Genomic DNA, 18,555 nt, shown 5'->3' with positions numbered 1-18,555 from the left:
GAATGAAATGGTAAAAAAAAAAAAAGTTCTTACTGACTCCTGGGAGGAATCAAATAATCACCAGTGTTGGCTGAACTTGAAGATTTTTTTTCCTCCTCTTTATCTGTCCTTGCAGATCAGTGTTGCATCCTGTGATGGAAAATGCCCATCAGCGACCATATACAACATCAACGTTGAAAGTCACCTGAGGTTCTGCAAGTGCTGTCGTGAAAACGGAGTGCGAAACGTAACTGTGCCTCTGCACTGCTCAGGAAATGGCACAGAGGTTATGTACACACTCCAGGAACCTATAGACTGCACATGCCAGTGGAATTAAGCTCTTGCCTTTGAAGAACTCTATACAACAGTGTCATGTCAGGCAACATCGGCTCACCACTATTATTTTGGCACATAACAGACTTACACAATATAAGAATAATGGTGGCCTTAACACTATTGGAATTTGACAACCTAACATCTGGTACAAACATAGTTTCAATGGAAAAAATTCAATTTGTAGTTTTATTTCAGAGAATAAAATTATTCCAAGTTGTTAAGTTGGAATGCTGTTATATTTATAATTGCATTGTGGGGTGAATTTTAAATATTCCTATAAAGTAGAAGACTTTTGATGCAGAATTCCTTCTATTTCAGTCCCTTGTTCTCTTTTTTTGTTTTGATTTTCAGTCTGCCATGGCTGTCTAAACTGAGGTAGATTTTAATTTCTGCTGCATACTCTGGCCAATGTGATCGGTTATAATTGACTGATAGATAACCATAGAGAGTTGTGTGCTTAGACACAGCACATAGAACCACAGGTTGTTAGCTTAGTGAACACTTCAACAAATATTAGAAATGTTACTGCAAACCTCTGTCATTTTTCAGGTGTGACATTACCATAACACTTTTGTGACTTCTACAAATATATGTAGCAACAATATGGGGAAGTTATGTAAAAAAAAAAAAACTAGACTATTTTCTAAGTCTTTTTGATTCTGGTTTCATGCTCTTTTATTGTAAATGACACAGAAAGGTGAAAAAAAAGTCACAGGAACTTTCATTATTAAATAGTACTGGATAGGATTAAAAAGCTTAAGTCTGATATCCATTTAGAATGCCACACATGCAGTAATAATTAATTCAATAAATAAGGAACAGGAAAATAGCATCAGTCACTACATAGAGGAAGACCTGGAGCTATATTTTTTATACCATTAAAATTATTAACTATATTGTTACTATTTAACATTTAGTTTCCTTTATTTATCACTGGGGGCTGTTTCTAAATGTATCTGTACACTATGAAACCTGAGAGCTCTTTTTGCCATTAAAACTGCTGCTTTGTCAGTGAGGAGTGATATAAAAATTGTCTGAATGTATTCATAATGTTAGAACGGGAGGCTGTGAATCATTGACATTTGCAAATAATCTGCTCTGAGATCTTTGCAAACTCCCGAATTCTTTCTGGCAGGGAGTGTATAATTATTTGAGTATGATTGTGAATACCAATGAAGTTCAATGTCAATAAAAGGACATTAAAATTGCATTGAAAAGCCTAATAAGCTAGGGTTAGTTTGAGCTAAGTGACTTGTTTTCAGACATTAATGTTTCCATTTAAAAGTTATGCTTTCAAGAAACACTGTAATTATGAAGTGTTTGGATTACCAGGGTTGCTTAGAAATGGGTGAGTATTATCTGGAAAATCCCAATGTCTACTGTACATAAAAAATGATTTACCTTGTTTTAATATCAGTATTTTCTTTAGAGATAAACATTTCTGTATCTGTGATTATTAGCATGTAGATTGAATTAAATGTTTTTGTTTAAATATATTAAAGTTTTACATAAAAATGTCATGTATCTCAAACAGAAGTATGTAATATATGTTATCTATCATTTTCTTTTAAATTCTACTCTCTATTATTAAATATTAACTGATCTTTAAACCTATTTGTGGGGAGGAGAGAAATATTCTTCTGGTATTTTATAAACAACAAATAAAATAAACACATGTTGGAGTTCTGTGATGTGTTTGATGCTGTTCTAAACATACATAGTCTTTGCTTCTGTTCAACTTAAAGTTTAAAAAGAATGCAGTCTTCAACTAGTTATAAATATGAAGAAATCTAGAAGGAGACCTGAAAGCTTATAGGAGTATAGTGTAGGATATCTTTCAAGTCAACAGAAAAGCAAAGATGGACTTTCAGTGATTGCTATTGGAACAGCTGAATCATCACTTGAACAAAAATTATTTGTGTTTAGTTATTTATTCACTGACATCAGAATACACTGAAAATAAATCCATAATTTATATGTGAAATGAACAAATAGAAGTTCTAACAGGGAAAGAGGGAAGAGATTAATTGTCAACTTGTCCAGGGGGAAAAATCATTCTAAGTTTGACTCAATATACAGCAGCCTCCACACAAGGATTAATAAATTTAATAAGAAAATGACATGAGCAAAATCTGCATGACAATGAGAAGTATCAAAAGAATGAACACTGAAACCAGAATGGTGGTGTCTCTTGGACAGGGCTAACATTCCTGCATGCAAAAAGCTCTTGAAAAACGATAGGAGAATACACCTGACAAGAAAAGTGGGCCATATGCAGATTGTTCAAAGAGAAAAAAATAATACTGGTGGAGATTTAAAATCAATGCTGAAGTAGAATTACTTTCCCACCAAGCTGGAAAAAAGTAAGATTAGTAATACTTTGTTTAAAAAAAATGTGTGAAGGTAAGTCTCTTATATTATTGCTGATGACTAAAAAGTGTAGAAATCTTAAGGAAGACTTAGCAATATATATTGATATTAGAGGGGTGTTTTTGTTTGGTCATCCCATGAAGGAAATAGAGCCTAGACAATGCATCTGTATAAACACAAACTGGCAATTGCCCAAGGATATCAATTTTTTATTAGAAAACTTTGTAATCAAACCAACAAAAATTGAATAAATTTTGTAAATCAATGATGGAATGCTATGATGACTGGGTGAAACAGAGAGATATAGTCATGTGAGTTGATCTCTAGAATTTAGTTGGGTTACAGGGATCTGAACTCAGGATTTTGTGTTTGTGTGGGAATCACTTTACTCACTGAACCATTTCTTTAGATGAAGGCAGCCTTTATGTTTCATTTTCTAATTTTTACCACCATATATTAATTTAAGTATTATTTATGGAATCCAGTATGATAATGCAATACATGGACAAAGTGGTATAATGATAAAGTCAAGGCCATTTTATCTTCTCAAGCGTTAGTCATTTCTTCCTGTTGGGAACCTTTGGACTGTACTAATTACTTTGCAATATAGCACCAGCTGTTGAAAAGTACTGTTACCCCGCTGTGCTGTAGAACACCAGGGCACTCCCCCCTGTTTAGCTGTATTGGGGTGCTTATTTCCTAGTCTCCCCATCATCTTTTCCCACTGCTCCTAGCATCCCTGTTTTCCCCCATCTTCTTCCATGAGGTCCATGTTTTTGCTTCCATAGATGATTGACGGTGCCCGATACTGGCCTCTTCTGCCTAGTTTATTTAATTTGCTATGATGAAAACTTCCGACACGGGCTATAAAGGGAAGAGGGAAAGTGCCATGCTAAAAAGTACAGCAAGATCTAACGGATCTTTTGAAGTACAGTGATAGGTTGAGGCCTGAGGCTGAGTCAGGAATCAAGTGACCAAATGTTTCTACACAACATGCACCATGTACCAAAGACCTGTGGTGAGAAAGGAGCATGCCTGGGAATCTAACATTCTTTTTGTACATTTGAGGATTTCAATGGTATAAGAAGTGGCTGGTTAAATAGGCTTGAAGGCCAAATAATTAGGGACTGGAAAAATACATCTACTGTAGTTTAGACGGAAAATGGTAGAGGGCACATGGAGAAAGTTGTATATGATATGTTTTGGAGGCAAAGTTTAAAGGACTTGGTAATCACTATGGTGCAAACATAGTTGGGAGAATTCCTCTGCAATTGAGGATTGAGTTGGTGGGTGGATGATGTGAATTTGCTGGGCGGGTAGGGAAAAGATTTAGAATTCAGTTTCCATCCTACTGTCTGGTCTATGAAACAGCTGAGTGAAATGATTAGTATCTACCCATTTCCATTGGTCTAGAGGAGAGAAGAGAGAGTCCTGTCAGGAGTTGTGAACCAAGAAACTGTACAAAAGTATGATATTGAAGTTAGTGAGGGCCAGAGTATAGAGAAAGGAAAACAGAACCGACAATTAAGTAAAAAGACCTCTTGCACTTAGAGGTCATGCAAAAAGAGCTAAGGTAGGAGGCTGAGAAAGAAGAGGGAAAGGCTAATGTAAAGCTTGGAATGGTAATGGGGAGGCCACAGAAATCCAGAGAATGCAAGAGACTGGAGGAATCTGTTAAAGGCTAATGGGAAAACCAATTTATAGAGACAGAGCTCGACATTATCATCATCATCATCATCATCATCATCATCATCATCATCATCATAAGCCATGTTGAAGAGACAAAAAAGTGATTGACAGGCAGTGAATTCTCAATGTGCTCATCACCCTGCCCTCACTGCTCACACATCACACTCACCCTTCTACACCTGGCAGCATTGGGTACTTTTGGACCTTAGTGCTTGCTTTTCTACCCTGCTGCTGAGGAACCTGGGCAGATACCTCATAGCCCAGGCAAGCTGTGCCCAGGCAACTCTGGCTTCCCCACGGCTTAGCGACGCCCTGGAAGCACAGCCTGTGAATGGCCCAGAGCCCTAGGTGAAGCAGTCTGACAAAGAGGGGGGGATTCACTTCCTGTGAGATGAACCTGTGAGTGACAGGTGGAGAACCAGCAGGAAATCCTGCTTCTCCCAACTGTGCTCTCTCCTAAGGTACATGGCTTCCTCTTGGCTTTTGGATGACTTCCAAGCTTCCTAGAGGGTGTGCCTTGCTATTAGCAATGACTTGTGCTTAATCTAGGCCTCACCTGCCTCACCTTACTTCTACTTCTCTCAAACCAGTTCCTTCTGGAGTCTTCCCTTCAGTATATACACATACATTTTGTGTAAATATTTCCCGATTAGCTAGGGAATATGAGAAGATACAATTTTTAGCGTATTAAATCAATAAAGATTTTTAGCTATTTCCAATGCCATTTTGAGAAGAGTGAGAATCAAATTCTCATGTAGTTTGTCTTTTTTTTTTTTTTTTTTTTTTTTTTTTTTTTTTTTTTTTTTTTTTTGCTCAGCCCTAGCTTATGCTATTCTTACTAGCCATCTCTTATAACTTATTTTAACCTGTTTCTTTTCAGCTATGATTTTGTCTCAGGGCTTTTTACCTTCCTTTTCATTTTGTATGTCCTATTCTCACTGCTTTCTCTGTGTCTGTCGTCTGTCTAGCAGCTGCCTGGTTGATTGGTGCTGGTCATGGCTGGCTCCCTCTTTTTCTCCCTAGATCTCTCCTGCCCAGCCTGGATTCTTCCTCCTACTTATTCTCTTTGCCCACCAGCCCCGCTTATTCCTCTACTGTCTTGCTCTTGACTGTTCAGCTTTTTATTCGACCAATCAGGTGCCTCAGGCAGGCAAAGCAACACATCTTTACATCACTAGACAAATGCAGCATAAGCAAATGTAACACATCTTTGCTTAGTTAATAGTCCACAACATAGAACCCTCCATCCACCTGGGAATTAAGCAACCTGAGTAGAGTTCGTTAATAAAGCTACCCGATTTCAGATGATTTTTCCCATCTTAGAGTTCCTAGTCTGGGTATAGACGCAAACAAATAAACAGTAAGTATTTATACTTCACCAGAACAGTGTTCTAGAAGACAGAAGTTCAGATGTTGGTGGTTTGTTACTTTCAGTGAGTGATATGTCAGGGCTCCGTGAAAGAGAGAGAAAAGAGAAGCCGCTTCTCAGTAAGCACTCTACACACAGAACACTTGCTTATTTCAAAAACATTCTGGGTAACCCAAAGAAACTTGTGGAATCCAAAAGGAGACAAGATCAGATATTATTATTATTTTTTTAAAGAAGTAACTAGAGAGGATAGATCACAAATTTAGCTTTGGGGAGACAATTCTGAGCTGCCTGTGGGAGTCATCCAGCTGGACAAATACTTCTCTTGAAGCAATCGACACAGCTTTGAATCATTGGAGAGAAATGAAATCCTAAGCAGGTAGATTAGGGATCTTGAATATGGCTGAAATCATGAAGATGAGTGAAGTAGCCCGGATGTCACTGTGAATCAAGTACCTGTTTAAGCTACAAGGTCAGAAACTTCGGTGAAGCAGACTGAAAAGATGGAAAACAAACAAAAGCCTCACATAAACAAAAACAAAACAAAGTCGAGGAAGTCGGGGCAGGTGACTGAAGATGATGAAATTAAGATATGTGTGGGAGCCCATTCTGGGGTTCCTCGTGGCTTTACCCAGCAGGTCTGAATAGAAGATGATCAGGACCACCGGCCTGAGTACAGGTGTCTGAGATGGTCTGCACTTGGCTGTGCTGGGGGAGGAGGTCTTTTGCTCCACCCTTTGACATCCCTATAAAAACCCTGGGGCAGAGACAGTCGCCCGTTGGAATAGGTTCCAGGCCTTCTCAAGGCTATCCTTTATTTTCTATTTGTTTCTCTCTGCAATATTCTCTACTATAAATCCTTCTATCTAATATTTCCTGCTGCTCGCACTCAAAAAAACTCTGGGGAGCTGTGGGGTTGGTGGGTAAACGCCCCACAGAATGGCGCCCGAACAGGGACTAAAGAAAAAAGAAGAAAAGGGGACTAAAGAAAAAAAAAGGGGGGGGGACTAAAAAAAGGGGAGACTAAAGACACATGAACAGGGACTAAAGACAAAGTAATAGGGACTAAAGATAAAGGAAAATAAGTTTTATTACAGAGTTTTTGGTGAAAGTGCTGAGTCAGCCCTGTCAGTGGAAAGGCATGCCGGTGTTATGGAAAATATATATATTTTTTATATATATTGAGAGGCAGGGGTTTTATCCTCGAGAGAAAAGGAAAGCAGACTAGAAGGATGTCCGATGCTGCAGCAAAATTCTCTTCTGTCAAAATTTTCTATCTTCTATCCCTGTCTCAATTTCTATCTGTGAAAAATAAGTATAAGGTATAGGGTAGTAATATAGTTTAGGAAAAACTTAGAAGTGTAAGATTGTGTAGGAAAAAATAAGTAAGGCAACTAGACAGAAAAACTTCAATTTTCTAATTTTGAGGGCTATGAATGCAAACTGGGGAAAAAATCTTTCTTTGGGCTTTACGGATAATAAAAAAAAGCTCTTCTCTGAGCTTATGGGGAAGAAAGTTTCTTATGGAAGCTTTTGACCTGGGGACAGCTGAAATGCTAAATCCAAGTGGCAGGAGAAAGTGATTTCTCCCTGAGGCAAAAATGGGGGTGTAAAAAGCCAAAAAGTTTAAAGTTCAGAAGTTTTGGGAAAAGTTGGTCTTTCTCCTGGGGGGAAAAAAAATCTTTCTCTTAAACTATAAAACTTTTCTTGGAAAATCTGGGGGAAAAATATCTCTAAAAAGCCTTAATCTTTTTCAAAAGCTCTTAAGCTTAAAAACTAAAGCCTTTAACTTTCTCTCTCAGAAGGACAAAAATTAGAATCACCTGAAGATATTAGGATTAGCTCTAAAGGAAAACAACAAACTTAAGACACCAAAACCTCTCTAAGTTCTTTCAAGCTTTAACAATCCTCCCTGCAATGCAGGAGGCAGGAACAAGTTTCTAAAAACCTCTTCTAAGCTCTGTCTCTTCAAGCTAGTAAAAGACAGTGGGTCAGAGTACCCCGAGAGAAACGCTTGGGAGAGTAAGGGTAAAGAGCTACAGAGAGCCCAAAAGGGCAGGAAACTTTACCCTGAGAAAAGCAAAAAAGCCAAGCTTTTCAGTTACAGCCGAGCAGAGGCATCAAGGGTTTTGTTTCTGAGTGAGCATTTCAGAATGAAAAGGTGCTCCTAATTATCCAAAGCAAAGATCCCCTGAAGCAACACAAACTGTTAGCATTGTATCCTCCCTTCTAAGCAAAAACCCAGAGGTGACTGGCCAGCATCTCTGAGTTGGAGTGCATTTCGGGGATACTAGGGTTCCTGCAGTGGCAAACTTCCTGGAGCACAGAGCTGAGGCAGGAAGGTGCAGGACCCAGGGGAAGACTGCTAATGAACAAACAAAGCTAAAGCTGGTGGGAACAGCACAGTTGTCCACTTTCCTACAAGTCTCGGGTTTATAGGTCCATAGCTACAAAAAGAAATCTGAAAAAAGCTTTCCTATCAGAGAAAGGACCTTTCTGGGAAAACAGTAAATCTGAACTGTGTCTGAAGCAGTTGTGCTGCTGAGTCAGAACGCTGTCTGGGGAAAGAGCCCAGCCAGGGCAGAAGAGAACTAACTATCCAGGAGTAAAGCTTTCTTTTCTATTGGAGAAAGCATCTCATTGAGAAAAGCTTTGTTTCAACTGACTCCTGGTGAGATGAGGGAGTGTAGCCTTAAGGGGTGATTACCTCTGGCATAAGCTCTGTCCTTGAGCACCCAGACAAACATATGCAACCCACTGGGGGACTGGACCAGGTGAAGACCTGATGAGGCAAAGCCCCTGTCCTAATGTTTAGAAATGGCAAAAAACCTCCCTTGTTAGATTTTCAGTCTGTACGCAAACCACACAGACCCCGAAAACAAAAAGCCCCTACCTTCAGTAGCAGGAAAAGCCACCACTGTAGTGTCGGAAACTGTTTCTGGGGGATAAACTGAGACCAAACTGGATACTGTCAGGGAGAAAGACTCTGAAGAAACAGAGGGGACAGATTCCTCCCCAGAAAATGCATGACCTGTGAAAGCTGCTAAGAGTTTGAGGCAGATTGGGGGGAAGAAAGCCCCTACCTCCAAAGGCAGCTAGCAGGGGAACAGAACAGACTGAGATATCTGTAGCTCTGTATCTGGGGGGAAAGGAACAAGCAAAATGAGAATAAAATCAGTGGGGGAAAATCTCTCTGAAAGAGCTATGAAAAAGCTGTTGTAAATGATCTTGTTTTTCACTGACTGGCTAAGGCAAACACAAGCCCTGAGGAAAGTTGCTATCAGAAATGCCAGCCTCAATGCCAGCTAACGAGGCATGTGCGGTTTTGATCCAGGGCCAGTGTCAAATGAAGGAGAGACACCTGTTAAAGCCAGCTGAGGAGAGACCAGAAACCTCCCAATGTGCCTGCTATGGCTGAAAATGTAAAATGCTTGTTCAAATCTCCCGTTGCAAAAGCAAAAAACTTTGTTCAAACCTCCCGGGCAAGAATTTGTAAGCAAGTCTGGTAAAAGATAACCAGTTGACTCTCAGACCCAAAAAGAACTATGGGAAATGATATAAGGGACTGATATAAGGGACTGATATTATTATGGACTGATATAAGGGAAATGCATTCTGGGAAAGGTAGTTTTTCTGCTAAAGATGGTGACATTGCCCCCAAACACTTTTGTCAGTTCAAAAATAGGTTCATGGTAAACTTAAAATACAGCTTTTAAAAAGAATAAAGGTGAAAATCATCTAAGAGTTTAAGTGTCAGTTCCAATGAAAAATTGAAAGGATACAGAACTAGGCGCTTCACGGTTTGGGGGTTGGTAAAATGCCTTATTTACCCTAATAGCTGTACAAAGTTTTTACGGTAGTTGGATGACAAAAAGCTACCTTTAAGAGCAAACAAGCCACTTTAAAATCCTTAAAACAAGGGAAAGCAGTTTATACACTGAACGTTGTCTTAGATATGAAGAAACTTATGTTGAAATGGCACAAGTTCTTTGCCTTTTGAACAAACTGCCTGCAATGAGTAATTCCTTTGCAAATCTAATAAGGAGACAAGGAAATGGGAATTCAAAAAAGAAATAACTGCTTTATAGATGGGAAACTTCAGAAAATCTGTCTTACAAAAGAGTTGCTTCACCTGAAAGTTCCTTATAAGAAATCAATGCTAAATATTACAGCTGCTAATAATAACATCAGGAGTTAAAGCTAATGAAGTGAAAATACTAAATCCTGAAAGTGCTTTTCCTCAAAGTAAGCTAATGAAGGATACCTTTCATGAAAGAACATCTATGTTCTTGACTTCCTTGAATAGTAACAGTTTTGGTGAAAATTTTGGAACTAACAACAATCAAGTCAAAATGTTTCAACAAATTCAAGAAGCTATTCTACAAAAGAAAGCTGCCATGCAGAGATGCACTGTCAGCGGTAGACTGTTTTTAACTAGAGGCTGTCCCTTCACCCAAATTCATAATAGCTCCCCTAAGTACTTCAATTCAGACAAACATTTCTATTACAGCAGTACTTTTGGTTTGTTCTACTGAAACACTTCACTTCATGCTGAGTGAAATTACCGTATTTAGCTGCTGTAAAGCTCTTCGCCAAATACTGCACAGCTATTAGGTGATATAAAGTATTTTTCTTAAGAAGCATCTGAGATCCGTAGAAAATCGACGCAACACAGAAAAAACCTGAGCTAACAGCAAAAAGGTCTCTGGCTTGAGAATAAAAGTTCAGAGACGATTGTTTGAACAAAAATTATTAACTGCAAAAAGTTTTGGTTGAAAACGTCTCTTCATATTTGGAGGTGAAAGCCTGATACCAGAATTTTTCTTGTTTGAGATAAAATTACAAAAAGATTTTGGTTATGGATTTCTCATATTTGGAAGGCTAGTACCAGAATTTATCATTTTAATTTTAAGACTTAAGAAATGAAATGAAATAAACAATAGAGATTTCATTGCAATGGGACAATTTTGAGTAATGACCTAGGAACGGTTTTCTGGAATTGGGTTAAAAATGGAACTATAAAAATGAAGAAATTTATTTCTACCTAGAATCAAGATGCAGTTTTGTGTATGCATATATGCTTTATTAACTGGTGATTCATGAATTGTTTTGTGGAACTGTTTATGTAAAAATGGAATTAGTTAAGGAACTGGTTTTGTGTTACAAATGGAACTGTTTAAATGGAAAAGTTTGGGTTTTCTAACTAGGCTTGAGACTTTGCTTAAATTATAAAGAAAAGGGAGAGTTAACATTCCTTAGTCTATGTAATTTAAAAAAACATTTTCTTATTTGAGTGGATTAATGTTATCTTAGTAAGAAATGCAAATGGGCATACTAAATTTAAAGTATAAACTCTTTTGGATGTTTTGCTAAAAGTTTTCAAAGTGATAATGGTTAGATTGAAAATATTGCTTTTCAATATTGGTTTGTAGGAATTGTATAAGTTTGGGTTCCTCTAACTAGGTTTGAGACTTTGTTTAAAAAAATTATAAAAAAAAGGAGGAGTTATGAGATTGAATTATGTTCATAGAAACCTATTGATATTAATGCACCCTGGTTTTGTGGAGTTAAGGAAATATTTAAATTCAATGTGAATACATCGAAGTTTTTCCTATGTTCTGTTAACAAGAAAATTCAAATGACTGAGTTAAAGTTGTAATCAGAGAAAATTCAAATGGTTCTGTTAAGAGTTTGCTTTGAGCTATAAGATTGAGAGAATTGTGACTATGTATAGCGATATTTATGTCAACCTGTTAATGGTAATGATGAAGCTAAGGTATTCTTTAAGTTTGTAGTCGCCTTAAGAGTTTTTGGTTTAGAAAGGGCTTGAGGCAGCTAAGACTGCTGTAGTCACCTCGGACCTAATTCAAAAGAGAAATGCCATCTATATCATCCTCTACTCCCATACTGGGAGGTGTAACAGCTATGGAGATTGCTGTAAGCCATTAATAGTTATTTTTTTATATATATATATTAAGAAGGGGGGACCTATGGGAGCCTGTTCTGGGGTTCCTCGTGGCTTTACCCAGCAGGTCTGAATAGAGGATGATCAGGACCACGGGCCTGAGTGCAGGTGTCTGAGATGGTCTGCACTTGGCTGTGCTGGGGGAGGAGGTCTTTTGCTCCACCCCTTGGCGTCTATAAAAACCCTGGGGCAGAGACAATCGGCCCGTTGGAATAGGTTCCAGGCCTTCTCAAGGCTATCCTTTATTTTCTATTTGTTTCTCTCCGCAATATTCTCCACTATAAAACCTTCTATCTGATATTTCCTGCTGCTCGCACTCAAGAAAACTCTGGGGAGCTGTGGGGTTGGTGGGTAAACGCCCCACAAAGATGCATAAGCATGACACCTGCCAAGCATGTTAAAAAAGACTATGGGTCCATACTGTTAGGTCCCAAACCCCAAATAGTAATGCCGCTCACAATATTGTAGATAACACTCTGAGCTTAACTCAGGCTGGACTCTGACCTGACAAACTTTACCCGGTATTCCTAAGAAACCTTGTAAAGTAGGTTTCTGTTTGCCAGGGAAAGCCATTACTTTCTTATCTGCCCTACACCCCCTAATCTCTGCAAAAGGCATTTAGTTTTCTATCAACTCCAACAGGCTTGCAACAGATCAAAGCCCCACACTGCTTTCCAGGCTCTTCCAGCTCACTCCCCTCCCTCCCGGGCAACATAACCCCTTACAACTGCCAAGAATTTCTCACCACTCTTGCTGGAGAGCTAACCATGGCATTGGTGAATTCCCCCTGAATAAACCTTTCTTTTTACCCATGGGGCGGTCTGATTTGGTGGTTTCACTGCGCCCTTGCTTACACAAATTTATACAAAGTCACCTGTATAAATTGAACCCCAAGCTAAGAGCTGTTTATAGCCACGTGGTCTGTTTCTTTCTCCCACCTTTCACGAGATGCCAGGTTCTCACTTGTGTTGTCCTTCCTCGCCTCCGCTTCCCTCCCCTTGTAAGTACTGAGCACAATTCTCCACTGATGTTTGAGGACTGGGCCTCCCACTCTGCCACCTCTTCAGTTTCGCGTCTCCATGGAGACCTTTCACTCAATCCAACCCCGGGAGACAGCGTTGTGGGCGGGAAAAGCAGCAGAAAACAGCCCTGGAAGAGGCAGAGCTCTGAGGGCAGGAGGAGGGAGACTACCTGGGACCTGGACTGTGCTCTGTGTTTCCTGGGGACCTCCACTGCGCAGGATCGGGGTCTGGGCTGGCTGCGGGGCCTTCAAGGCACCGGGGCAGGCATCCCAGCCCTGCAAGCCCTGGGCTTTGACTAGCTAACCCTAGCTAACACTTAGCTCTTTTTCTCCCTGAGTGCAGGGTGCCTCTCCGCCTAGGAATTTAAGCAATTTAGAAAACAGCGCACGTCTTTAACATTCTAATTTACGTGTAGACTTGGGGATGGGTACCCAGAGACCAGAACGCTTACATCAGATGGCCACTAAAATGAGCTGTGTGAAAGCTTTGTGGTTTTGTGGCAGGATCTGAAGGTCTGATGGGTGGTGTTTTCTTTTTAACTGGCCTAGGTTTTCTCTAAGGCAAACACCTGCTCCTTAGGAACCAAGGAGGATTTTGTAGGAAGAAACTTGCTTGATGGTGACCATTTGAATGGATTCTGGGGACCTGTTTCTAATTAAATGGCATTTGCAGTTTTAGAAATATATATATTACATATTACATACATGTAATAAATATATATATTACATATATTAAATACATACATATATATATGTAAAGCATAAACATACTCCTATCTTTCTTTCTATATTGTTTTCTTTCTTGTTTTGAATTTTGGTTGCTCCCTCCCTACGCCCTTCCATTTCTTTATCGAGTCTTTGACATGGGGTTTTATTCTACAGCTGATAGCTCAGGTGGGCATTTTTTTTTTTAAAGTCTAACACAAGAGTTGGATTCCTAAAGGCTGCCTTACTTTTAAAAGTAAATTGAGTTGAAGCTACCCTCGCTTGTTTTTCTACTTAAATTCCAACTTTATCAACAGCACTTGAGATATTTTTTCATAATGATGGTGTCATTTTAAAATGGGAAGGATTACTTCCAATGCAGCAGCAGTGTGTGGGTGTTCTAATTGTTCTTCTATTGAGGTTAAATAGTTTTGCACAATGAGATGTAATTTTTGTGTAATTGTCTGGTAATTCATTTTATTTCTAACATTTTCTTCATATTCAATTAAAGCGATTTCTAGGACCAAATTATTTTCCTATTTATTGGAAAGTACTGAAGCTTCCAGTTTTATTAGATGGTGGGTATTTTGTACCATGTACTCATTAATGCCTTCACATTCACCTGGATGAGCAATCAATCTAAATTGAAAAGACAGAATATTGAAGTCACACACACACACACACACACACACACACACACACACACACACACGCATGCACTCACGCACGCACACGCACATGCACACACATGCTAAAGAATGCCAAGTACTTTAGTTTTTAAGCTAAAAATATGCATCTTTGATTGAACTGAACACACTTTACTTTCCAGGTGGAAAAAAACAATTATTCTACTGCTCCAGTTACACTGTGTTAAGATGATCTTTCTGTGTGGCCCTTTGACAGTAATTAACAGTCAAGATGCGGTTGCCTTGAATCTGTCACTTTGGAAAATGAGGGATGCATTAAAGGAAAATCATAATATCGGATTCAACTCATAAGAACATTTTCCTTTGTTAGGTGTTGCATCTATGCCCATATGGAAATAGCACCTGTTTCCATCCCTAACAAATATGAGAATGGCCAGCAGAGAAGAGATCAGAGTTTAGTGAAGGTTCTGATAGATGAAGTATTTCAAGGTTGGTTTCTCTATTGTGATCAACACAGGTCTGCTGCCTCAGTGTCTGTGGAGAGTCAATCCAGCAATGCTGTGGTTCCTCAAGTCTTTGATGCTCAAATTCATTATTGAAAATGACATGGCATTTGCATATAACCCATGTGTATCCTGTTACATACTTTGAATCATGTCTAGACAATTTAGAATATCCCATACAATATGAATGCTGCACAACCATTGTTGTACTCCATTGCTTAAGAAACAATGCAACTTTTCATAAGTATTTTTGATCTGAGGTTTGCTGGGTCCACAAATATGGAACCCAGGGGTCCAGAGGGCTGACTGAGTGTCAATCTTTTCAAACATAATTTTTTTTTTAATTTTTGTAATTTAATGAAAATAAGTCATGTTGGATTCTCTAGTTTAATTGGATATTCTCATTATGTGTAAATAAACCAAAGACCTAAAATGACTCAAAGTCAACCATTCTTCTGCACCCAAGTGGCACACTATATGACTCATCTGTGGAAGATACACTGTTCTCTCATAGATATTGAAAGTAGAATGGTGGTGAGCAAAGGCTTGGGAGAGTAGGAAGGAGGAAGAGATGGGGAAAGATTTACCAATGGGTACCAAGTTGCAATCTAATAGGGTAATCTAGTGTTCTGTCTTATAGGGAAGTGTCCACAGACAATGGTTATGCACTGCATTCTCAAAAAAGGTAGGACACAGGACTTTGAATATTTTCACCCAAGAGAAGTTATACATGTGTGAGGCAGACATGCATGTTTAATGTGATTGTGTAAGGTATACATGTAATGACATATAGATATGTATAATTCTTATATCTTTTTGTATCAATCAAAAATAAATTCAAAGAAAACAACAACTGCCCAGTTATACTCCTCTACTTCGTAAAGGATAAAAAATTACTACCTGGCATATTTTAATGGTAGCTCATGATTTGTAATCAATAATGTAAAATATCTCTTTTCTCCCTCATTCTTCTACTAACTATAAGCAATACAAAAGGACTGTCTCCAGAACTCCTAATACATAGGGTTGAAGCATCAGTGGAGTACCATCATGAACAGATGCGTTTATCTCCAAACTAGCTGTTGTCTTCAGTCTTTCTGGATGCACACCATGAAAACCAAAAATCAAGCAGTTATTCCAACTTTTCCTAGAAGGTTATCACTTGTGAAACCAGAAGACCAAGAATGGAATTCTTTGCAAGATTGCCTAGTACTCTGAAATAAAAAGAAAGCAGAAGCATTTAAAAATGAAAGAAAAATAAATCTAAAGTTGGGTTTCCTTTAGAAAGAAAAACATCTGTGTCTTCTTCTAATGGTGTTATAATTGCACACTAATTCTGCACAAGTAATTCTAGCAGCTACTTTACAACTGTTTTAATTGGTGACAATTCATTTCCTACTTGATTAATAAAAACATTAACATTTTTATTGGCTTGGGAGATGTATGAGGAAAATACACGGAAAACCAGGAGGTTTGCACCGTTAAGCCTCTAAGTATGTTAATAAGGGTAATTATATGACATTATATTGCTGAGCTGTTTTTTTAACATGACGTGTTTTGGTAGGCTCATGTTCACAAGGAAACATAACTGTCACAAAATTACTGGTGTGAGTTATGAAAGATAGACCAGCAACACTACAGCACCCTCAAGTCTATCTCATCTTGTAAACATTTAAAAAGGAAAAAAAATGGAGAGGAGAGTAAATTCGTATTTTCACATCTTAGGCTAAGTAATAATCAAGTAATAATATGGACTGGTCTCAATGATGTGAAGGTCAGTAAATGTAAAGAGCTATTGTGATAAATGAAACTTTTGTCTATGTTCATTCATTCATTCATTCATTCATTCATCCATCTTTATTTAGTCCTGACTTCATTAATTCAACAAACGTTTATTATTTCATAGAGTAGGCATAGCTTCTATATCTGCAGAATTTTCCAGTCAGCCCCTTTCATAGGCATCGGGTTCTCGGGCTAATTATGTTTTAATCGTGGTCTTCCCCTGATCGGTCCAGAATTCACATGGGTGAGATCATCTCATCCATCTCATAACTTACAACCTTATCCAAATCAAACCGTTATTAACTCACTTTCCTCCTGTGAGATTCAGACATACATGTTATTGTCTTAATTAGTGGTTGGTTTTTTCCACAGATATCGATACATGGCCAAATTGAGTGTGTAATGTCCCTCCCCCCAAACCTGTTCCACTTCCTGTGATTGTCACCTCGTCTACAAATATAATAATATGACCCAATGTGGCCATTTGTTCTTTTTCATTCTTTTCACTCCATACACGTAATGTCACGATGCTGTTTTTACTGAAAGACACAGAAAGATCTGGAGGTTTTGTTTAGCACCAGTGAAATGAGGCTTGTGTGCGGTATTTCCTCCAGTTTTCCTAAAAGTGTGGAATGTCTCAAAAACTTTCATTCTGGTCTGTCTGTGATTTGCCCCAACCCCTGGCCCAATCACTGAAGCCAGTTGGCTCTCTTCCTCATGATCCTTCTAACTTTTTCTGGCACTCTGTTTTCCATCAAAGGATCACCTCAGTGTAAGAGGAAGAATATTAAATTGCCCTGAGAAACCTGTTGTGGTTGTCACAGGTGAGCATGGGTGGGTGAACCTGGGTGGGTGAGCTTGGGTGGGTAAGCATGGGTGGGTAAGCATGGGTGAGTAAGTATGGATGGGTGAGCATGGGTGGGTGAGCATGGGTAGGGAGTGTCCATTTCCTTTTAAAAATGTTGACTGCATATTTAAAAATATTAATTTTTGAAGCTTATGCTTATAATACAGGGGTATTAATTCTCAGGGTTGAATATAGATTTGATGATTGAATCACAATTATAGGTATGGATTCTAAATCCTAATTCATTTAGACCATTTGAACTCTTTTACACTAATCTACACTTTTTCCTCCTAAATAGAGCGATCTATTTTATATTAACCTTGACTGTAAAACAAGTTTATCACGAAATTTCAATTCTGTGAATGTTACTCCACTCAGATCCCTATAGCAATATTAGATTTGAAGAACAATTTTAATCAGTTCTATTTAATTTCTCATGCAATGTGGTGAGTTGAACTCTAGGGGGCAGTCTCATCATAGGAGTTTCAGAAAATTCACTTCCAGTCCACCACATGGTAATTTTTGAGTCCTGGTGTAGACCACAATTACTAATCTATTGTGTGACTAATCTTTATATTTATACCATTTAATATATCACTGTATTTGTAGAATATAAGACATTAGTTTTCAGAAACAATGCATCATTAAGCACATATCCTGAGTGTGGTGTGCATTTGTGTATCCATATTGAACATGCTCTATGTAGTTACTTTATTAATAACAGAATTTCACTATCTAAAATGTATACACTCTTCAGCTGAGATAGAAGGAATCAAAACCCTGTCTGTGCATGTCCATCCTGCACATCCTACATTCACTGGGAATATTTGATGTTCTTTGAAAATAACAGAAGGTTCAGTTTAATGTTTATCCAAAACAAAAGCAAATGTTCCATGTACCAAATCCTGAAGAAAATAGTTTTCTAACTGGGTACTAAGTACCAGGTGTTTTCTCTTCTTGGGATTTAGACAAAGCACCCTCCAGTTACCAAAGGCTTGGTTAGAACCCTTACATTTTTGGAAGGTGCTTTCTCTCCAACTGACAGGTGAGATGAGGGGAAATATTCCCTGCTGTGTAATGGTCTGATTAAATCTGGAACAAGAGAAAGGTGTGGATGGTTCTGTGTGTTTAAGTTTTGGGTCATTTGCTGTGTGTAGTGACTGTAATCTTATATATTGTTGGAATCCCTATACTGTTTTCCTCTCTTAAAGTTGAGAAAAATAAGACTTTATCCTTTATCATTCACTCAGTGGGCTCTTTTTCAGTATCAAGAACTGGGATAGGCATTAGAGATGGGAAGATGAGAGAGAATGAGCTTCAATGACACAGAGCAATTCCACGT

At 38.4% G+C, this 18,555-nt stretch overlaps 1 protein-coding gene across 1 annotated transcript in view; it reads left to right on the top strand.

The window, feature by feature from the left end:
* Window positions 1-1,991, top strand: part of Otogl (otogelin like) — a 142,555-nt gene extending 140,564 nt beyond the window's left edge. The window contains exon 56 of the mRNA XM_076554398.1: window positions 116-1,991. Within this exon, the coding sequence (XP_076410513.1) occupies window positions 116-316 (201 nt within the window). The 3' untranslated portion in view covers window positions 317-1,991. The remainder of the gene's footprint in view (window positions 1-115) is intronic.
* Window positions 1,992-18,555: the final 16,564 nt, after the last annotated feature.

Source organism: Peromyscus maniculatus, chromosome 18 (genome assembly GCF_049852395.1).
Source record: "Peromyscus maniculatus bairdii isolate BWxNUB_F1_BW_parent chromosome 18, HU_Pman_BW_mat_3.1, whole genome shotgun sequence".
Lineage (NCBI taxonomy): Eukaryota > Metazoa > Chordata > Mammalia > Rodentia > Cricetidae > Peromyscus > Peromyscus maniculatus.
This window is presented reverse-complemented; position numbering and strand designations above follow the sequence as displayed.